General features: G+C 38.1%; 1 protein-coding gene across 3 annotated transcripts; it reads left to right on the forward strand.

The window, feature by feature from the left end:
* The first annotated feature begins 355 nt into the window (after positions 1–355).
* Positions 356–21,430, forward strand: LOC117987873 (uncharacterized). 3 transcript variants are annotated; one of them, XM_069502447.1, is made up of 23 exons: positions 356–532; positions 1,339–1,479; positions 1,866–2,084; positions 2,601–2,646; positions 3,409–3,963; positions 4,865–5,112; positions 5,622–5,817; positions 6,279–6,417; positions 7,306–7,423; positions 7,866–8,223; positions 8,904–9,042; positions 9,760–9,880; positions 11,166–11,668; positions 11,868–11,985; positions 12,713–13,215; positions 13,875–13,992; positions 14,830–15,187; positions 15,497–15,747; positions 16,044–16,236; positions 17,749–17,887; positions 18,744–18,861; positions 19,900–20,320; positions 21,048–21,430. In XM_069502447.1, exons 2-23 carry the CDS (start codon positions 1,347–1,349, stop codon positions 21,358–21,360), a joined length of 5,307 nt encoding a protein of 1,768 aa, XP_069358548.1. In that variant the 5' UTR covers positions 356–532; positions 1,339–1,346; the 3' UTR covers positions 21,361–21,430. The 3 variants fall into 3 exon arrangements, with proteins under 3 accessions (XP_069358548.1, XP_069358546.1, XP_069358547.1); XM_069502445.1 differs by lacking the exon at positions 2,601–2,646 and having other exon boundaries at positions 2,715–3,963; XM_069502446.1 differs by lacking the exons at positions 356–532; positions 2,601–2,646 and adding an exon at positions 627–1,244 and having other exon boundaries at positions 2,715–3,963.
* Positions 21,431–24,002: the final 2,572 nt, after the last annotated feature.

The following is a 24,002-nucleotide window of genomic DNA, read 5'->3' on the forward strand; positions in this document are numbered from 1 at the left end:
GTGCTAACCACAGACCAGTAATCGTTCTCACTAGGCCATGGATTTAAAAAGTTATAATTTACCTTAAGGCTTTCTGAGCTTAATGGGCTTTACTGGTTTGTGCTACGGTTAATGAAGTCGGTTAAAAAGGGCTAGAGCCATTAAAACCAGTTAAAAATTACCTGCTAAACGGGTTACTTTACTCTATGTAGGTTCAAAAGGACTAGTATCCAGAGCCGTAAAATCTGTTTTAAAAAAACAACACTGTGCCATATGTTATTGGTCTGTGTTTCTGGTCGGTGCTGTGGTCCTGTGGTCTGTGCTATGTGGTGCTATGTCTGTGCTGCTAAAACACAGAGTACTTTTTATACGTGTTTTTAAAGTGCTAAAACCTATGGCTAAAACCTAAAACTGTGTGCTAAAAACTGAAAAAATCACAGCTAAATTGGTAGAATTTAGCTGTGATTTAGGAAATTGGTTTAATTTTTTAAAAGTACTATAGTTATGTGTTTGCTGCAAAAGCCTATTGTTGTTGTACCAACAAAAATATAAAGTAATTGATTGCTATTATTCCTAAGTTAAACAAAAACACACATTCTATAACTACTTTTGAGATAGTTATATATAGTTAACCGGGTACTTCACGACGGCAGCTTCATATTAATCTATGGGCAGCTTCTAACCTTATGTACCAAACTCAAGTTCGATAGTGCATGGAGTATCTACTCTATACTGTAGCCATTTATGGGATGGCTCTGCCAAGTTCCAGCTAGCTACAATTCGATTTGGTTGATCGTCGTGCTAGAATGGCGACCAAGCGCTGGTCAATTCTAAGCTTCAAAGTTTGGAACATGGGTGCTAGGCGCTGTCGGTGATCTACAGGATATATTTTAGAGAGTGTACTGAGGACCTAGTTCTCCCTTCGCCATTCTACTATCGAACCGCGAGGCATCGCCAGGGTCTACCTAGTCGAACTCCCATGGACTCGTATGAAGCGATTTGCTTCCTCGTTTCTAATATGCACTGCTAGAATATGGAATACCCTTCAGGCTTCCATTTTCCAGACTAGCTATCATATTTGTTCCTTCAAAAGAATAGTGAATGGGCATCTTTTGGGCAGGCGCTCTCCACCTTAGGCTTGCATCATCTGTTTGGCATGATTGCAGTCAAATGCAGCCTAGATACATATTACCCTATACAGTAGCCTATACAGTATTAGTTAAAAAAATGTTGTTATTGTGAACTGCATAGTTATAAAATTGCAGGTAAACCATAAATGTAAATTTAGGGATAATTTACATTAAACGGTTTAACCTATTCTTCTTGTAAGAGGTAATAAAAAAAAAGTTTTTGTTTCAGCCCAAACAATGAAAGAAAAAATAGAAGAAGCATGTGATAATAAATCGAATTCTACGAAATCTAGTAAGCTGAGTGCAGGCAATAATAAATGTTGTAAGAATGTTAGTAATGTGGAAGGCAGAGATGCAGCTAGTTCTACTGGTATAAACCACAATTTTTTTGATTTTAGTCCAGACTATTTTTGATAGACTAATGACAGACATAAAACTGTATCTGTATAAGATCTTTGAACTTGCCACTTTGCCTTTTACTAAGTAATTATTTCAGAATAGGTATATAAATAAAAATCAATAAGGAATAGGGTGTTTTTGACCAATCAGTTTTCAGGCCAGTCCTTTAACCGTTGTGCTATTGAGGCTGTCTGTATCAAAATCGGTTAAACGGATGAGCTGTGAAAAGCTAGCAGACAGACTGACAGTCACACTTTCGCATTTGTAATATTAAGTATGGTTTATCATTATTATTATCAAAAAATGCATAATAAAGTATCATAACTATTATGTAATTATATTAATGGATTATTTCAGTGTCTCCACTTCTGAACACTGTAACTGAAATGTTCAAACAGTTGCACATTACACCTGAATCTGAACAGAATGGCACATCAAGAAGCAATCCCAAACAAAATTATTTATTTACTGACAAACTAAAGCAATCATGTTACGAAATTCCAGCAGTTAAAGGAAATAGTGGTCAAGAGTCATATATTACTAGTAATGAAAATGTAGTAAATGAAACAGAGAATGGTAAGTTTCTATCCAAATATTAATTGCTCAAATGATTGTGTATACCTGATCCATAAAATTTAATATCAGTATTTTTCCACCCCATAAAAACCTCGGAAATAAACAGCTCTTTCTCAAGATCAATTTACTTATTGAAGTTTGGGCATGTGCCAGCCAAACATCCTGTTAGCAGCTTTACTATTAAAGAAAACGCACAGTATTTACAATAATAATTCTATGCTTCTTGCATTTGCAAGACATTAAAAAGACGTTAAAACATTAAGTAATTCCCTAAAGAATTGACTTTAATAAAATATGTACTTACATTACAATTATACACAACATTTTAGTAAATAAATTCATGCAATAAATTTTTGAATAAAAACCTTCAATTACAAATTTTGTTAAATCAATATCACTGCTTTAAACTCATCATACTTAAAGTTAATTATAAGATAAATAAGTTAAAAGTATATAACTAATAGTAGTTAGTAAAAAATTGTGATAAATTGACAAAGTAACTATTAAACTTTGTAGGTGACCGAAATAAACCAGCAGTAAAAAAAAAATGCACAGAATTCAGGTAACATTTTTAACATGTTGAAATCATTGACTTAAGTATAAATAAATATTTTTATAATTTTTTTTAAGGTGCTGTAGTAAAGTCTCAAAATGGATTCCGGGACAATCAAAAGGAGATGGACTCCCTAAATTCAATCACAAGTACAACACAATGTACTTTAGCACCAATAAATGGAATCTCTTTATTGGGGCCAAGTCATAAAATTTTAAAAGCGTCAGCATTGGCAAAAGTTTTACAAGACCGTAAAGATATTTCAAACACTGGGAATGTCATGAGCATGTCATCTGATATATTTTATTTTAAAGCTCCCACACAGTTATACTCTAAACCTAAGGCTTGCAAAGCAATATCAAATTTGACCCCCACAACAAGTTCTGCATCTAAAGCGATATCTTTAGTCAGCACAGTGCCAACTGTAACTTCCAAGTCTGCTTCTAAATTAGAGTTACGAGATCACACTATGCAAGCTTCATTTACTAATTTAACTTCTGTATCTCAAATCATACCTTTGAGTCCAATTACATCACCTTCAAAATCTGAGATCTCTTCAGGAGCACCGAGCTTAACTTGTCAAACATCCACACAAGAAAATTCTCAAACTAAAACTCAAAAAGCACCTATAAAAACAGCAGTAAGACTTGCTACTGTAACTACTTTAGTACCTTCTTCCTCAGTATCTTGTTTTCCCATTTTTGGATTTCCCTTATCAAATACACCAGCAGCAAGTTCTGAAGTTAAAATAAATAATCCTAAATTCCACAGAGCCCAGCCTAACACGACAGATTTAGAAGACAAAACTACATCTGCTGTGGACTCAAATGCCACTACAGTAATGTCATCTACATGTGAGAATACAGGAAGCATATTCAATAAGACAGCATTGCTGGCTATGTTTGATGGCTCTCGGGAGTTATTTGGAACATCTACATTGCAAATTCCCGTGTCCACTGCCAAAATCTCTCAAGTTTCTACTTTTCCATTTAGAAATAAATATGCTGCGTCTTCTGAATTGTCATCAAAGAAATCATCATGTTCTCAAAAGAAATTACAGGAGAATTCACGCATAGCGAGTACTGATTTCAAAATGACTATACCCACTTTCTGTAAAGCTCAACGAAATGTTACTTCCATTTACGTGTTTGGCAGTCAAGAGATCCTAGCATCTACATTTGATCAAACTTCTACGTCTCAAAATATATTTAAAATTTCCCCAATATCGACATTTGATAAGACAGAGAATTCACTACCTCAGTTTACAATTGGAGCATCTCCATCAGCATTTTTGGTCAAATCACCAGCACGGCAACCAGTGACCAGGTAAATACCGATACATCAGTACACGATACAGTTCTTCTTAAGTAGATTCTTAATTTTAAACTAATAACCTGATTACGCGAGGGTATTGATTACGTTTCGTAGTTATGTATCAGTTGGTTCATCGGTTAATTGTCATACTACTACTTATAACGCGTAAAATTTAACTCCTCACGCCCAATTTTAACTTTTTGTGTCATATTTCATGTCAAAAGTACGATTTTAGTCCTTATTTTAAAGGGTACCGTACCATACTTTTGTCATGATAGTTGACCCATAGAGTTAAAATGGCGCGTGAGGACTCATTTTGTACGGACCATAATTAAATTTTGATAAATGAGGTATTAAGTAATCTTTATAGACTAGATTTGACGTTTAGTATCTTTTGTAATGGAAATTTATTCCTTAATTGGGTTATCTTACGATTAAAAATTAGACTGCAGATAAAATAAAACTACTTATACACTTGTAAGTACAATACACGGCAGAAAGTAATATACAGTACGATTCAAACTTAAATGCGTTTGCGTGAAGTTGCGAGACGTGCGCTGTTACCCTGCCCGCTAACCCGGGCACCCAAATTGTGTGTGGTGCGCAACGTCGTGCGCAAACTTCAGGGGCGCATTTACGTTTGAATCGTACTGTACATCGACTCTTAGCAGACATAGCAGATTTGTAGAGCATTGTCTCTGTATGAGTGACTGAGACAACGACTTTCCAAAGCCGGAATGCCATTCTAAAGGCAAATGTAAATTACTTTCAAACTATGCATTAGCAAACTGAAACCAATATTTTGGTGTCTACTTCTGGAATTATAAGGAAATATTTTAAGTAATATTATTTTTAATATTAATATAGGGAAGTAAGTTCGTGATTTTTAATATAAGGAAGTTCTTGTCCACAGCACAACTAATACACTCCAGAAGAAAATCAATTTGTACAAATACAAAGATCATAAAGGTGCCTTAGCCATGTTTGAAGATGCAATACTATTATGTCCAGATAATTATACATTCTACACCATCAGGGCTCATTATTACATGAAGCTGGGAATGCATAGAGAAGCACTAAAAGATGTACAGAAAGTTATCATATACGATTCCAGCTTCATTGATACTTATATTTGCTTGGCAACGTGCCATATCGCCTTAGGTCAGTATGATATAACTACAAGTATACATTATCTTATTCAAGTAAGGATTTTTTTTGCAATTGCCTAATAGTCTTTCATCGATTACATCCATGTATTTTTAACTGAGGAAGACGTAACAGTTTTTATATAGGCAATCTAACGAATTTGATCCTGGTTAAGTATCAAACTTTTGAAAAGTTAGTCCTCAGTGACTAAGTATTTAAAGTAATACTTACCTACTTTCTTTGCAGTTTAGGAGTTTTAATGGACTCCAGAAAAAAAGGTTGTGTACAGCTCATATGTATGTATACATGTGATACCTAAAGACCAGTAAACCGATTTTTAACATTTCTCACTATCAGAGTCAATAGATCGATTTGCGTGGTTTTTGTTTATTCGACAGAGAAAGTACGCGAGTAGGAATTCTCCTCAATTCCAAAAAAGTCGTCATTTGTTGTGGGGATGACATACCTCGGAGCTCCTTCAGTTGTACGTAGGCACTTGTTCTAAAGTAACAAATCAATCGTAGGTGATATATCTGCCGCCGATGACGCTATCTGCAAGGCACGCGCGGCGTGCGGGGAAGCGGAGGGCGAGCGCGCGAGTGAGGCGCTGCGCGAGTTACGCACTCTACACATCGACATGCAGCGCGCCGTCGCGGCCCAGGACTACGCTCGTGCCGTAGCCTCTTGCGAAAGCTTTCTCGAACTGTGCCCTTCAAACAAGTGTGTATAAAACCCGGGACAAATCTAGCGAGAAAACTCACACCGAAATCTTCCGTGGAATTCAGCTTTTTGTCTTATGAAAATGCTAGAGTGCCAACCACTCAAGTTTCTAAAATGTCAGCGACACTTCCCGTTTGACGCGGATTTTTGACAACTTTTACTTAGTACAACTGTCACTAGATACTTTACCAACCTCGTGGAAAAGAAGCAGAACTTCGCTCAGATTTGTCGCGTAATGTTTTGAGCGAAATTCTCTTCCCAAATGTCCGCGAACCGATTTTCCGCACGATTTGTCCTTAACTTTTTTATCTGTTCCTGTAGACAAAATCCATTTTGTGTAAGCTTCAGCATGAGCGAAGGAAATCTGTTGTTTGTAGAACATAAATTTTTGCTTTTGTCCGCTTGTAGTTAAGTTTGTAAAATTCCGAATTCCGCTAAAATTTAATTAAACATTGTTTCAGCACAAAAGCTACAAAAGCCAAATGTTTGGCGATGCTTGGGAAAGTTGAGCAAGCATTGGACATAGCAGAAGATTGCCTGCGACACCATGACGCAGAGCCGGAAGCTTTGTATGCCAAAGGACTGTGTCTCTATTATAGTGTATGTTGCGCATCGCATGTATATTGTCGTCATCATCATCATAATCTACTACTGAACACATTCTCTTCTCGGAATTATAAGGGTTTAGGCCATAGTCCACACCACCGAGAACTGGAAAACTCAGGCATGCAGATTTCCTCACAATGTTTTTCTTGGTAATAGTAACTCTGGAAGTTAGAAGTGCGTACCCAAGATCAAACCTCCGACCTTCCGTACATAAGGTGGTTGTCCCAGTTAAAAAAAGTGGTTTTTTTTAAACTGAGACGGAAAATCAAAAACTATAACAGATACAGGAAAACTGTCCTAGGAACCTTTAGGTCTTTTTGTGAAAATATTTTGGCATACCTAGTAAATTTTTGGTTAAGCGTGAGTTGTCCATAAAAATAAATGAAATTGTCTAATTTTTGTAATGCCTTATGCCTCAGTTTCATGTAAGTCATTTCATTGTATTGTTGACAGCAGAAGTTGAGACTACTTGACAAATTACATTTCACAAGAGATGGATTTTTAAAACCCAGTCAAGTGCGAGTCGGACTCGCACACAAAGGGTTCTGTACCATCATACAAGAAATAACACTATATTTTTAAATTTCATGGCGGCTATTTTGAAACATTTATTTTTTGTTATTATAACGGCAATAGAAATACACATTCTGTGAAAATTTCAACTCTACCTATTATGGTTCACGAGATACAGCCCGCTGACAGACAGAGTTACAGACGAACGGACAGCGGCGTCTTAGTAATAGGGTCCCGGTGGCACCCTTCGGGTACAGAACCCTAAAAAGTGTATTTAGTTATTTACTATCGAATAGTCTATGCCTCGCGCTGGTGCAAGTAAGATCGCGTTTTTATTGCTGATTTTATAATTTATTAAGTTTGTTTTAGTGCCAATTACAAGAAGCAATGGACTATTTTCAACGAGTTATATCGGTTTTTCCATTGCATTTGGGGGCAATTGATTCATTGCAGACAGCTAACAGGATCAAACGTTTTGAAGAAGAAAGTAATAAACTTTAATTTATTGTAATGAGGATCTAGCGAACAGAATGATGTAATTACGCTTCTGATCAAAATACTTTTTGCTTTTAATCCGGACATTTTTGCCCAAATCTGAACTCATACCCAAGCAAAACGGCCTAAACCGTGATTCCGATCACTGAATACTAATCTGAATTCATTTCCGAGCAAAACTGCCTAAAACTATACTAAAATTGAGTCCAAAATTCGGATTACTGAATACAAATCTCAACTCATTTCCAACTGATATAATTCCAGTAAAAAGTACGATTTTAGTCCTTATTTTAGAGTTAAAATGGCACGTGAGGAGTAATTTTTTACGGACTGTACATTCAATTTCTCGCAATTACACTGTTTTATTCGCCAGCTCCTTAATTCTATTTTATTTAATGTTGCTGTTGTTTTAATTGTTTTCTAATATTTTTCAGGTATGAAAGCTTATAATGAGCGTAATTATGAAAAAGTTATAATATTAAATGATGAAGCACTAAAAATTGATAAAACGAATAAAGAATACAATGTCAGACTGTATCGTACCAATGCGGCTATGTATGAAAGATTAAATAAAACAGAATTAGCGCTCGAGGCCTGCAAAGCTGCTCTAAAACTAAATAAAAACTGCGTACCAGCTCGCCAAAGCCGCGCTGAATGCTATACTCAACTTGGTCAATACGAGAATGCTGTTAGAGATTACGAAAAGATCTACGAAATTGATAAGAGTGTAGCACATGAAGAGTTACTAAATAAAGCCAAGGCGTTAGCGCAAGAAAAAGAAAAAGCTTACAGGTTATCTTTCTTAAATATAATATTAGAATTGGTCTGAGCACATTGGTCAGAAAATTCACAACCTTGTTCCTCCTTCACCGTTAAACCAATAAAAAACTTGCACTGGGGGCGCCACTAGTATATTGTCTTTGGTTAGTATGTATAGGGTCTTGTATAAATTAGTTCAACAGGTTTTCCGTAATATGGTGAGGTATTTTATTTTTTTGGTCAGGCATTAAGTGATATTCCATTGCTTAAATCGCACATAACAGCTTTCGCAGGAGTCTCGGAACTGAACCCTTTACCCCCGAATAAGAGGTTTTATAGTAAAGCTATCACCACTTCTAAAAAATATACTATGTGTAAATCTGTGATATCCAGGATATAATCTGTATCCCAAAAATATCGTTCAAATCCATTCTCACAAAGTTAATTTCTGATTAGTTTTATAAACATATCAAAAATTGCGGAATCGAACCCGCGTCTCACCACTAAACGACGACGACGAACGACGCTCAGACCACTAAGCTCGCGGTTTACGGTTCGCTTGCTGCCAGTGACGAAATTCGTGATATGTATGTTCACTCAATACTGAAGCGACTGTTAATGCCATCTAGTAGCGACTAGCGACACTTTGCAGCTATCGAAACTACTAATTTCTGATTATTATAACAGTATAGTAATAAAGAATATTGTTACAGAGCAATGGTTTCAACAGTTCAGAGATTGGTTGTCGAGGACAAATTTCAGGAAGCTCAGCGGCTAGCCGACGAGTGTCTACAAATCCGCAGATCTGATGCAGATGTTCTTTACTCCAAAGGATTGTGCTTTTATTATACGGTAGGTATACTAGTTGATAATGAGTTAATACGTTTACATGGATTTTAATTTAATTGACTATTATCTTTTTATTATTATTAAAGCAGTGCCTAAATCTCCAAATAACAATATCTAACAAAATGTAATCAAGTTAAAAAATGGCACTATGCACTACTTACTGCTGTAGCTGTAAGTAGTGTAAGTAGCTGTAGCTTATTATAATAATCTGCCACGCAGCGTATTGACAACCTTAAGCAATGCTAATATAACCTTTGAGCGTCATGTCATACTCGGAACTATGAGACATCTAGCAACATAGTATTAAACGAAGACTTTGACACTGTGGAGTGCTTCGAATCTGCACAATGAAAACACACCTCTTCCAGCGTACTTGTATATGTCCATTTTAGTGGTGAAAACGCTTCATTGACGCTTAAGGGATGATTTATGCCAACACGTGGCGGGCGCGGACCGTGCCACGCACGAGGCACGAGGTATCACGAACATTTTATGTGAAGCAGTTCATGCTTCACCGTGTGGGGTCCGTGCACGGACGTCGGACACGGCACGGTGAAGCATAAACTGAATGTGATTTTTTTAATCGTGCCTTGTACGTGGCACGGCCCGCGCCCGCCACGTGTTGGCATAAATCATCCCTAATAATGTTTATATTGGTGCTATACACCAACAGAATATATCACGATGAATACATAATATTATAATTTTTTTTTATTTTAGGGTCAATATGAAGAAGCATTGGGGTATTTTAAACAAGTATTCAATATCGACCCTCGTAATCACCGCAAAGCGTTCACAAAATTAAAAAAAATTAAATTGATTAAAGTTACTATAAAACAAGGTCAGTTTTTTGAGATCATTTGTTTTTATTCCGTACTAGCCAATGCCCGTACTTTGACAACATAGTATTTGGCCTAAAAATGCTGTTACCCGTGGGAACTCTTTAATTTCCCTGGATAAAAGTGATCTATATCCCCGGTGGTGATAGGTGATAGCCTAGTAGTTAAGACATCGGCCTTCTTTTCGGAAGGTCAGGGCTTCGATCACGGGCACACCACTGAAAAGTTGGTGGTGATAGGTGATAGCCTAGTAGTTAAGACATCGGCCTTCTATTCGGAAGGTCAGGGCTTCGATCACGGGCACACCACTGAAAAGTTATACTTTTCGGAGTTATGTGAATTAAGCAAATATCACGTACTTTAACAGTGAAGAAAATATCGTAAGGAAACTTGCATGCTTGAGAGTTCTTCATAATATTCTCAAAGGTGTGTGAATTCTGTCAGTCCGTAAGGGGCCCGCGTTGTAGACTAATGGTCTCTAAACCCTTCTCATTCTGAGACGAGACCCGTCCTCCGCAGTGGGCCGGCGCAGTGATGGGTGGATCATAATGGTGATGATGATGATATCCGTGGCATTAAAGTAAGATATCTGTCTGTTTACTTGTACCAAACAGTGTACCTACCTACTCTTAAAATGTAGATCTAACTACATAATTTGTTGTAAACTACAATAGACAGTCCTATAAGGCGCAACGCTCACCTGCAGTGTGGAGTGGAGCTGAAACGCACCATCTTTTTCTAACAATTCAAAACTTAATTTACTTTGGCATAACTCTGATTTATTCCACTTCGTAGTTATCCCCCAGACCTTTATTTTTATTCCTGCGGAAACGCTCGACAGGAATAAAAAAAGAGGAGGTTATGTCAGTCTTTTACCTACTAAAATCTCACTAGCTGGTGGCTACGGGACCAAAACTGTTCGCGCAACTCGGCCAGCGGTGCCTGCTGACGCCCCTCCTCCTGGACTAATATGGCCTGTGCACACTGGAGGACGTGACGGCAGAGGATTTTAAACTAATCAATTGAATTTAATATTTATCCAATCGAAATAAGGTATATATTTCAATGCTCCGCGCTCTAGAGAAAACTGCGCTGCGAATTTCCGAGGTCAATCACCGAGCGTTAAAATACATTCCTTATTCCAATTGAATAAATATTAAATTCAATTGATAAATTTAAAATACTCAGCCGTCCCGTCCTCCGATGTGCGCAGCCCATTAAAGTCCCTACACGCCATCTCAAGCGCACCAGAGGTACGCCTCAGACCTAACTCAACATCTTTTTTAGGTGATGACTTATTCAATTCGGAGCGATGGCTCGAAGCTCGACGTAAATACTCAGACGCCAAATTAATAGATCATGAGAATTGGAATCTTTGCATCAGAATGCATTGTAAAATTGCCGAGACGTACTTAAAAACAAATGAAATATATGCCGCGATTTCCGAATATACATCCGCTCTAAAGTTTGACAATAATTGTGAGGAAGTATTACGTGAACGCGCTAAATGGTACAGCAAGTCCGAGGAATACGAGAAAGCTATTCGGGATTATCAAAAAATATACGCCATTGACGACTGTGAAGAAACGAAACAGTGGGCTCTGAACTTCATAAAAATCCTCAAAGAAAAGGATGCTTACCAGAAAAAAGTTGAGAATGCAGAGTCATTGATCAGAACCCGTACAACTGAGAATGTGGAACTTGCTCTGAAACTAGCAGAAGAATGTCTGCAATTCGATAGTTCCGACACAAAAGCTCTTTGCGTTAAAGGATTGTGTCTTTATTATAAGGTATTTGAAAGCGCAGTATATTTTGACACATCTCACCATTACACATCTTTAACTTTTCGGAGTAATATGCGTTAAGTAATAATATACCGATTAACCCCATGTTGTAATCTAGTGAAAACACTGCCGAAGGGAGTTGATTCCACATTGCATGGAAAAAAGGTTCTGGCACAATTATCAATATAACGAATTTTTGTTTTAGGATCAATATGAACAAGCGCTAGATCAATTTCAACAAGTATTACTTCTTAAACCATCACATTCAACTGCACTCAAGGAAACAAAAAAGATCACTTGCCTCATTCGTACAATAGAGAAAGGTATTTGTAAAATATTTATTTACTAGCTGATGCCCACGACTTCGTCCGCGTGAAATTAGGTTTTTTTGTAAAAATCCCGTGGGAAACCTTTGATTCTTGGTCTTTATCTATACCCATGCAAAAAATCACGTCAATCCGATGCACCGTTGCGACGTGATTGAAGGACAAACCAATAAACCAACAAACAAACACACTTTCGCATTTATAATAGGGGTAGTGATAATATAAATTTCCAAATTAATAAATAAGTGTTATTCATTTGGAAATTTGTGTAAACCAAATAATATTATATTACGTCACATGTCTTTGTTAATAACTTTGTACATGATGAAAGCAAATCTATATATATATATATATATAAAAGGAAAAGCTGACTGACTGACTGACTGACTGATTGACTGATCTATCAACGCACAGCTCACACTACCGGACGGATTGGGCTGAAATTTGGCATGAAGATAGATATGACGCAGACATTCTCTAAGAAAGGATTTTTGAAAATGCAACCCTTAACGGGGCAAAATATGGGTTTGAAATTATGTTTGAAATTATAAGCATAAGCTAGTTAAATTATAAATGATTAATCCTTCCTCTTATGACCCGTCAGAGTTCGGGATTGCGACTCGACGATTTATTATAGTGATAGTCAGTCATTAGAAACGCGCTTGGTGCAATACTTAAAATTATCTTTTAAACTGACTTCAAAATTGACATGTATATATTTTAGGTAACGATTCTTTTAAAACTCGCCGTTGGCACGACGCCTTGAATAGTTTTAACGAAGCATTAACCATTGATACGTGTAACAATTATGTTAACGTTAGTCTGTATTGTAAAAAGGCCGCAATATACTTGGAGTTAAAAGATCAACAGTCAGCGATTAAGGAATATACGAATGCTCTGGTATTGGATGATAATTGTGTGGCAGTGCTCCGTGAACGCGCTAAATGTTACAGCGAGGTTAAGCAATATGAAAATGCTATTAAAGATTATGAAAAATTATGTACAATTGATAAAGGCGAATTAACAAAACTATGGGCTCGTAACTCCATAGAAAGTCTCAAGGCAAAGATTGTTTATAGAGAAAAGCTTAAACAGGCAGAGACTTTGATTCAGGGTCGTGAAACTGAGAATGTGAAGCGAGCTCTGAAACTAGCAGAAGAATGTCTGCAATTCAATAGTTCTGACACAAAAGCCCTCTGCGTTAAAGGATTGTGCCTCTATTATAAGGTATTATTTCTTGATTATTATTATACTTTTGTAGGGTTCCGTACCTCAAAAAAATAAACCCTTATAGGGCCAATTTGGCAGGCAGCAATGTCTTGTAGCACAATTAAAGTAAAAAATGTGATAACCAGGAATTTGTGGTTACATCACAAACAAAATTGTATTCACGACCAAATAAAATGTTTACTAATTCGCACCATAGATGTTGCTGTTCGTCATTAACTTACAATGTTGTACATCTGTTGGACTTGGAGCAATTATTATACTGGTTTGAGATTTGTTGTACGATGGTGCGGAACCCTTCGTGTGCAAGTTTGACTCGCACGTGATTGGTTTTTTCATAAACAAAACTTTACACTACTTTACAGTAACAAAATGGTTTCTTGGTACTCGTAAGTGCTTGCCGGCTTGAGCACTGCACATTCCTCAATATGTTTACTTAAATATAAACCATAAAGTAAGTAAGTAAGTAAATATATAAAAGGAAAAGGTGACTGACTGACTGACTGATCTATCAGCGCACGGTTCAAACTATACTGGACAGGTCGGGCTGAAATTTGGCACGCAGATAGCTATTATGACGTAATAAACTGAGATAGATATTTCATTTTGACATCAAAGGTATATTACGATAAATAAATGATTTTCATTGATTGTTTCAGGAGCAATATGATCAAGCGCTAGATCAATTTCAACAAGTATTGCTACTTGAACCATCGCATACAACGGCGCTCAAGGAAACAAAAAAGATTACATACCTTAAATGCACAATAGAGAAAGGTATCTGTAAAGTCTTGATTTATTCCCTTTTTAGTTAAAATGAACTTAAGAGGATTTGCCATGATGGGTAAACCTCTCATTTTTAAGGTTTTCTACCTCGAAAGGAAAAACGGAACCCTTATAGCATCACTTTGTTGTATGTCTGTCTCTGTCAAGAAACCTATAGGGTTGTTCCCGTTGACCTAGAATCATGAAATTTGACAGGGAGGTAGGTTAGCAAGGGGAAAAATCCGAAACCATTAATTTGTGCTTACATTACAAAAAAAATGTGTTCATGAACAAATATGTAATTAGTATTTTCAACTTTCAAAGTAAGATTCATATTCCAAGTGGGGTATCATATGAAAGGGCTTTACCTGTATATTCTAAAACAGATTTTTATTTATTTTTATGGATTATAGTTTTTGATTTATCGTGCAAAATGTCAAAAAATACGACTGAGTCTGACTCGCCCTTGGCCGGTTTTTCTATATAATGATTATATTGATTATATTGATAAGTTTGTCTGTGCAATTATTATATTTTACGGTTAACAGTTTTATGCTTACCGTAAAAATACCAACAATATCTACGTATGTTCTTTTTAACCATGTTTAATGAAAACTTGTATTATGAAACTGACGAAATAAATATGACACTGTGGCTCGATCGCGGTAGGTCACGATCGCAATCACCTCTGATTGGTTGACGCTCGCTCACTATTCGCTACAAACATCAAGTGTAAGCAAAGACAAGCTGTTGCAGCCCACAAAATAATTGTTCGGAATAACCTGTCTTGTGTGCATACTTTAAACTAACTACAAAAAAGAAAGAATCTCAACTTGAAACAATTTTTAGGTAACGAGTCATTTTCAAGAGGTCGATGGCAAGAAGCTTTGGATAATTTTAATATGGCACTAACAATTGATGAAGATAATAAGAATCTCAATGTCAGACTGTACTGTAAAAGGGCAGCGGCAGTTAGATTGATGGGTGAAAGTAGTATACATGCAGCGGTTAGAGATTATACGATTGCTTTAGTCTTGGATAACAAATGTGTAGACGCGCTCCGTGGTCGCGCTCAGTGTTACACCGAGGTTGAGAAATACGAAGATGCTATTAAAGATTACGAAAAATTGTACACAATCGATCAAAGCGAAGAAATTAAACAGTTATTAAGTAAAGCCAAACAAGCATACGACGGACAAAAAAACAGGTATGATATATTTGTTTGAGCATATTGAATGGATTAAGGTGAGTGATCAAACGAAACTTGCGGGGTGATTCGGTAACGATGAATGATAGCCACGCAACAGTCATTTGACATTCACTTTTAATCCATTGCTCCTGAAAAAAGCATATTACACGATTGAAGATTATCTAAATTTTATTATCAAAGGACCAGTATTGGCCGATTAGACACTTTCGTAAAATAACTATTTCACATACACACACTTTTGCATTTATAATGTGTATTTACACTGATATTACTATAGATTAAGTACGCGTATGTATTATTTCGTAGATTCGCTCAAGGAAAAGCCGAAGTAGGGAATAAACTCTACAAGCGGAAAAAGTTTAGAGATGCATTGGTCATATATAAAGAAGCGATAAGATTGGATCCTGAAACTGCAGAATATTATAGCAAAACATATTCCTGTTACATGAACCTGTCGATGTTAAAAGAAGCATTGGTTGCCGCCAAAAAGGCGGTTGCTCTTGATGCCAAACGTAGTCAAGGTTATGACGGTATCGCTAAATGTTATTTGGCATTGGGTGAGTACAAAAAATTAGTTAAAGTTCTATGGGTGATCTCTTCAAGGCATACATGGAGGAAGACATGGATAAGGTTCTACAGTAACCGGCAAAAAATATTGTACAGTATTCGGCAGAAAATTATAATGCACATCAACCTTTAGAATGAGATTTCGGCTTTATAGAACTTTGTCTCTGTCACTATATAGATAAGATAATTCTTTCTTAAGTTTTCAAAACAAATGCTTTTGCAAACTATTAGTTCATGATTAATTCGTAAAAATACGTAAATCAACAGTATATATTTATAATTGTAGGGGAGTTATCTGGTGCCGACCGAGCTATAACTAAAGCGAGTGACGCCGGGTTCGATTGTACGGACGACCGTCGCGAGCTGGAGGCGCTGCGGCGGCTGCACGCGCAGGCGCAGAGATATGTGGAGGAACTAAACTACGACCGCGCTGTTGCCTGCATGGACCAATGTCTTCAATCTAGTCCGTTCTGTTCTAGGTGAGTACCGCCCCATGGTTTCGTCCATTATCCATCGAGTGTCTGAAGATCAAAGTCTCCAACTAGTTGCCAGCAGGGGTCGAATTACCTGTATTTTTGTAACGTTACCAAAACACCGTTATAACTTTAAATAGTAACGATAAAAATACCGATGCTCATACATCCATTGACGTTATCTGGATACGACTATAAATACCAGTAATTATACATACACTTATCTTTATTTAACGATGCAGGGTAGAAAGCATGTTCACTCGACGCGTACTCACAGTTAAGTAACGATAGAAATATAACGGTATGATATTGGTATACCGCTCCTAGTAACGTTATTTTTCACACGTTACATGGACACTTCCATTAAACCCTTAACAGTATAAATCAGTACCCTTATTATAAATGCGAAAATGTGTTTGTTTGTTGGTTTTTTGGTTTGTCCTTCAATCACGGTATAGATAAAGGTAAAAAATAAAAGGTTATTTATTTATCTATATATATAAAAGGAAAAGGTGACAGAATGACTGACTGAATGACTGACTGGCTGACTGACTGATCTATCAACGCACAGCTCAAACTACTGGACGGATCGCGCTGAAATTCGGCATGCAGATAGCTATTATAACGTAGGCGTCCGCTAAGAAAGGATTCTTCAAAATGCAACACCTAAAGGGGTAAAATAGGGGATTGAAGTTTGTATGAAAGTCAGTCAGTTTAGAAGTGTCTATAAAGAAGTTTTGTATGACATATTTTATTAAGCTCATAATATGTTAAAATCTCATTGTTAAAGATCAACCCTAAGGGTGTAAAATAGGGGTTTAAAATTTGTGTAGTCCACGTGGACGAAGTTGCGGGTATAAGCTAGTTTATAATAAAAGGAAAAGGTGACTGACTGACTGACTGACTGACTGACTGACTGACTGACTGACTGATCTATCAACGCACAGCTCAAACTACTGGACGGATCGGGCTGAAATTTGGCATACGGATAGCTACTATGACGTAGGCATCCGCTAAGAAAGGATTTTTGAAAATTCAATCCCTAAGGGGGTGAAATAGGGGTTTGAAATTTGTGTAGTCCACGCGGACGAAGTCGCGAGCATTAGCTAGTTTATTTATAAAGAGAGTGGAGAGTGGCAGACTACTTTTTATCCCGGAAAATCGAAAGAGTTCCCACGGGATTTTTAAAAAATCTAATTCCACGCGGACGAAGTCGCGGGCATCATCTAGTTACAAATAAAAGCTAGTAACTTCTTAGGGGCAGTATATTTTTTATACTAATTTGTAGTCGTCTGACACTTTCAATAAAATTTTATTTAAAACTAGCTGATGCCCGCGATTTATCCCGTGGGAACCTTTTGATTTTCTGGGATAAAAGTAGTATATATGTCACTCCATACAAAAAATCACGCTGATCCGTTGCGGCGTGAGTAAACAAACACTTTCGCATTTATATAATGGGTATTAAAAACAGAATTTTAATAATTTTATAGTCAAATTAGATAATTTTTGTTTCAGAGTAAAACTCATAAAAGCCGAGTGTTTGGCGATGCTCGGGAAAATTGAGCAAGCGCTAGAGATAGCAGACGATTGCATTAGATTGCATCCGTCCGACATAGAGGCTCTTTTTGTTAAAGGATTGTGCATCTATTATAACGTATGTATATGATTCAACTTTATATTTAAAACCATATTTCGCAAAAAAAAATTAAAGAGTATATGTTACTAATTAGTATTCTATTTCAACGCATATAATCTAAATATATAAACCGAAAAGGTGTCTGACTGACTGACTGATCTATCAACGCACAGCCTAAACTGCTGGATGGATCTGGCTGAAATTTGGCATGCAGATAGCTATTATGACGTAGACATCCGCTTACATTCTTAAGAAAAGTTTTTTGAAAATTCAACTCCTAAGGGGTTAAAATAAGGGTTCGAAATTTGTGTAGTCCACGTGGACGAAGTCGCGGGCATAAGCTAATATGAACATACATTATATGCATCAATGTGCAATGTTCATACGATTGAGTTGAAACTTTGTACAGTTGTTGTTAGTACTTGCGTGAAAGTTTCTGGCACAGTCCCATCAACATACAATAACGCCTTTTAGAGGGTTAGATTCCTATATTTAATCTTGTGCATTTACTTTTATATACAACAGCCATAACATACCATAAAATACCAGCTATATCTCCCTCGCTCTATTTACTATATTTATCTTTATATTTCTCTATATGCTTGTATTTTTACAACCAAATTTTAAACGTTGCTACAGTTATTGCAATTCATGAAGGCGTATGAACTTTACTTGTGGTTACGTCGTATACACGGGCATTGTGTAAGTGTGCGTGCATGTCGGACCAATCAGTCGCGAGCAAGCACTCGCGAACGCACACATTTACTGTACCTTACTTATACCGATACGACTTACACACAAGCATGACCCACTCGCCCTCGTCAAATGCAAGAACTATAACAAAATTACCTATAATATTTTAAACTTGTTTCAGGAAAAACATGAACAGGCTATGAAATATTTTAAAGAAGTTTTGCGTCTGTCGCCAGATCACGGGAAGGCTACTGCGGCATACAAAAGGACTAAATTGTTGCAACAAAAGAAAGAACAAGGTTCTATATACATAAATATTATATGTTTTTATTGCTGATCCATCCTGACTTCACTGGTGAAATTTATGTAAATTGTTGTTTATTGGGGTTATTCAAGGGGCGGACGTACAAATTCCTAAAAGGCCGGCAACGCATCGGCGGGTCCTCTGGTACTGCAAATGTTCATGGGCGGCGGTAATCACTTAACATCAGGTGACCCGCCTGCTCGTTTGCTCGCTATATCTATTAAAAAACAAAAAAAAATTGTCAAGTTTGGTTCAGCGGTTTGAGCTGTACGAGTGTAGACAAAACCTCAAATTCTCAAGTTTGGTTATGTATGTTGGAGCTGTACGTTGTGTCAGCCATTAAGTATAAAAAAACCAGTCAAGGCCGAGACGGACTCGTACATGAAGGGGTCCGTACCATAGTACAAAAAAAACTCTTTATTTATTTGTGGTGTAACCAAAAATTCGCGGTTTTTGGATTTTTCCCTTGTGCTAAAAGACAATGTTACCTGCCAAATTTCATGATTCTAAGTCAACGGGAAGTGCCCTGTTTGGATTCCCTTGACGGCTCTTGACAGACAGACAGACAATTAGTGATCTTAAAAAGGTATCTTTTTTCTATGAAGACTAGCTAATGCTCGCGACTTCGTCCGCGTGGACTACACAAATTTCAAACCCATGTTTCACCCCTTTAGGGGTTGAATTATCAAAAATCCTTTCTTAGCGGATGCCTACGTCATAATAGCTATCTGCATGCCAAATTTCAGCCCGATCCGTCCAGTAGTTTGAGCTGTGCGTTGATAGATCAGTCAGTCACCTTTTCCTTTTATATATTTAGATATGGAACCGTAAAAAATGTTTGCCGAAAGTATAGTCCGCAACAGGTTGAAATGGCAATCGGGGTATGAGGTGGAAGGACGCCCCCGCACACCTCCGCTTGCCCGCACTGGGTTAGCGTGGGCGCTGTGTGGGGCCTTCCCTCACCGATTGGCAGCTCGACCTGTCGCGTACTATACATTCAAATTGTCCCTAACTTATTTCTCGTAACCCGTAGGCAATGAAGAATTTAATAAGGGCCGATATCAAAAAGCATTGCTCCTGTACAATGAAGCGTTAACAGTGGACACGACGCATGTTAAAGTTAATGCCAAATTGCACTTCAACAAGGCGACAATATACTGGGAGCTCAAGCAAACTCAGCTGGCTGCCGATGCGTGCACATCGGCTGTTGAGTTGGACGAAAACTATGTAAAAGCCCTGACTTTGCGCGCTACTTGCTTCACTGAACTCAAAGAATACGATTGCGTCATCGATGACTACGAGCAGATCTACAAAATAGATCCGAGCGACGATATCAAACAGCTCTTGGACGAAGCCAAACGATCCCAAAATGAGAAATCGCTAAGCAGGAACTATTATACTATTCTAGGCGTCAATAGAGCTGCGACTAAACCGGACATCATAAGAGCTTACAGGTAACTTGTATTTTTTATAACTTTCAATCTAATTCGTTTAATTAAAACGATTTTCCTAATTTCTTTTAAGTTAAAAGGGTACTGTATAGTCAGGTTATAGACAATCCACAGAGCAAAGTTTAATATAGGACTCTTTCTTTTACGTAATGCCATACAAATGACAAAGAAAAAAGTCTGTGGGCGGTATCCATTATGAGTGACCACTGACCAACCAATCACAAACCAAACCGTTTTCCGTGCTTGTTTTAGAGTAGTAAGCTAGTTAATTATAAATTTCCAAATTTCCCTTGCCGAGAATCGAATCCGAGACCTCCCACTTATAAGACCACAGTGCTCACCACTGTCAGAGAGGTCGTCAAAATTTGGTTATTAATTTCGGGGGTTCACCATGTATAGTACGAGACAGGTCGAAATGGGAATTGGGGAAGGAACGCCCCGCACACCCGCACAGCCCCCGCGCTAACTCAGTGCGGACGAGCGTGGGTAACGTGCGGGTGTACGGGGCGTCCCTCCGCCTCATACCCATTGTTATCACGGACTATACTTTTCTTTTCCCAGACAACTCTCCCTAGTGCATCACCCGGACCGGCACTCCGGACGCTCCATGTTCGAGCGCAAGAGACACGAGCGGCGCTTCAAAGAGGTGCTCGAGGCCTACACCACGCTCAGCGACCCGGTCCAGCGCCGCAAGTACGACGCTAAATGTAAGTACTCATTGTTCTCCCAGACAACTCTCCCTAGTGCATCACCCGGACCGGCACTCCGGGCGCTCCATGTTCGAGCGCAAGAGACACGAGCGGCGCTTCAAAGAGGTGCTCGAGGCCTACACCACGCTCAGCGACCCGGTCCAGCGCCGCAAGTACGACGCTAAATGTAAGTACTCATTGTTCTCCCAGACAACTCTCCCTAGTGCATCACCCGGACCGGCACTCCGGGCGCTCCATGTTCGAGCGCAAGAGACACGAGCGGCGCTTCAAAGAGGTGCTCGAGGCCTACACCACGCTCAGCGACCCGGTCCAGCGCCGCAAGTACGACGCTAAATGTAAGTACTCATTGTTCTCCCAGACAACTCTCCCTAGTGCATCACCCGGACCGGCACTCCGGGTGTGGGGGTTGTTAATGATAGAAATGATAACGATAATGTCCTTCGATAGCTCCTTTAATGATACTAATTGATAATTGATATGATAATGATATGATGAGTGCGATTCGCGGCGCGGCCGGTGGTGCACTGTCTTTGTGAACTGGCGCCAGCACGAGGATTGCGTAAACTGCTGACGCCGCACAGTTCAGTGTTCGGTACACACAGTGTCCCGAACATGCTCCCGCCCGCGAGATTAGGGTGCGAGATGAAATGATAATAATGAGAATGCTAAAGCAATGGACAAAATAGCAATGAATTGATATACATTTTTTTTGATATTTAAAGTTTCTAACGTTGTTGATTCTTAAAGTCTCTAAATTGATATTTGAAAGTCTCTATACACTTTGATCCTTCTTGATAATCACTAAACACTTTACACACTTTTTTAGTACACACTTTACACACTAAACTTTACACACATTTTTGATATTGGTGACGTGGCCATATCGAGCATCTCAATGTTTTCTCTATCTTTCTTGATATTATGGTGATGATGATTCTTCTTTTGTCCAGTTTAAGGGTAAGAGTGATATCTTAGCTATTGGTCTTTTTATAAACCCATTCTTGGTCTTTAAAGTTACTACTCTCACTAGCCCATCCTGTCCCGGATGTACTTCCGTAACACGACCCATTGCCCATTTTCCTGCTGGTAAACTATCTTCTTTAATTATCACCACGTCTCCTATTTTGACATTTTCCTGTCGTTTGAACCATTTGCTTCTAGCTGATAATTGACTTAAATACTCTGTTTTCCACCTCTTCCAAATGTCTTGCTGCAGTTTGCTTACAAGATGCCATCTCGTTCGCGCGTCATGACTTGTTTCTATGATGGTTAAGTCTGCTCTACCTGATAAAAAGTGTGCCGGTGTCAGAAAATCGAGATCTTCTACATCCTCTGATAGCGCACATAAAGGACGCGAATTGAGACAGGCTTCAATTTGTGATAATAGCGTGGAGTATTCTTCAAATGTTAACTTCTGCTCCCCGATTGTTCTTTTCAGATGATATTTTAGGCTACGCACTGTTCTCTCCCACAGTCCCCCGGCCGTTGGCCATGCCGGAGCGTTATAATGCCAGGTGATATTCATGCTTGTTATTTCTTGATAGAACTGGTCATTAAAAATCTTTTGTAGTTCTTGGTATTCTTCTTGAATTATTCTATTGGCCTTTACGAAATTTGACCCCTGGTCACTGTAAATATGATGAGGAGCCGCCTTCCTGGCTGCCATCCTCCGAAGGGCGGCTAAGAAAGCTTCGCTACTTAAATCTGATACTATTTCCAGATGTACGGCTTTCGTAACCATACAGACAAACACTGCGATATATCCTTTAGTTGTTTTGATTCCTCTGCCTTTGTTAGCCTTCACATCAACGAATCCAGTATAATCCACGCCGGTGTGGTAGAACGGTGGAGCTGGGTCAGTGCGTGACCCTGGTAAATCTCCCATGAGTTGATATTTTATCTCTGGATTATGTTTCCGACATATGATACACTTCCTTAATTCTTTCTTAGTAGCTCTATTTCCTCCAATCACCCAATAATTTCTTCTTAAATTTGATAGTGTTAATCTTGGCCCCCCGTGAAAGGTTAACAGATGCGCTTCAATAATTAATAGTTGCGTTAATCTATGATTATGTGGAATGATAATCGGGTGTTTCATCTCATATGATAAGTCAGCATTCTTTAAACGTCCTCCTACCCTAAGGATTCCATCTTGATCGATAAATGGCGATAAATTCCATAAATTACTTTTGTTATTTAAGTTGCTAAATTTCTGTAAATGTTCTATATCGCTTGCGAATTCGCTATGTTGCACATTTTTTATTATTTTCAACTTTGATTGTTTCAATTCTTGTAACGTGATATAGGTAGGTTTCGGTTTCTGATTGCATGTCAATGCTCGCTGTATCCATGCTAATATACGACATATTTTTATGAATGAATTATGTTTTTCTAACAACTGTGTGATAATATTACTGCTTGTGTCTTTTTGAATGATATTTGCTTGACCTATTTTTATTTCATGATTCGTAGAATATTGAATTGGTTTTGTGTTAAAATCATCCATAGATAAGGTTTGTAACCACTCTGGCCCATTCCACCAAATTGTATGCCCTTTTAACTGTGATATGTTTGCACCGCGACTAGCAATATCCGCCGGGTTTTCTTTTGTTTTCACATAACGCCATTTTTCCGGTGCTATAATGTCTTTGATTTGTTTTACTCGGTTCGCCACAAACGGTTTCCAACGAGTAGTCTCTCCTTGCAGCCAGCCGAGCACCACCATCGAATCACTCCAACCATAAACCTTGATATGGTAGCTTTCTTGATAACATTCGATGACCTTGTTCATTAGTTTAGCTAACAGCTGAGCTCCGCACAGCTCCAACCGAGGCAATGATTCTGTCTTTTTAATAGGCACCAATTTACTTTTTGCTGTCAGTAGTGTAACATGATATCCTGATTCCTTTTTGATTCTCACGTAAATAGCGGCGGCGTACGCTTTCAAGGACGAGTCGCAAAATCCGTGAAATTCT

The sequence above is a fragment of the Maniola hyperantus genome, chromosome 13 (assembly GCF_902806685.2).
Source record: "Maniola hyperantus chromosome 13, iAphHyp1.2, whole genome shotgun sequence".
Lineage (NCBI taxonomy): Eukaryota > Metazoa > Arthropoda > Insecta > Lepidoptera > Nymphalidae > Maniola > Maniola hyperantus.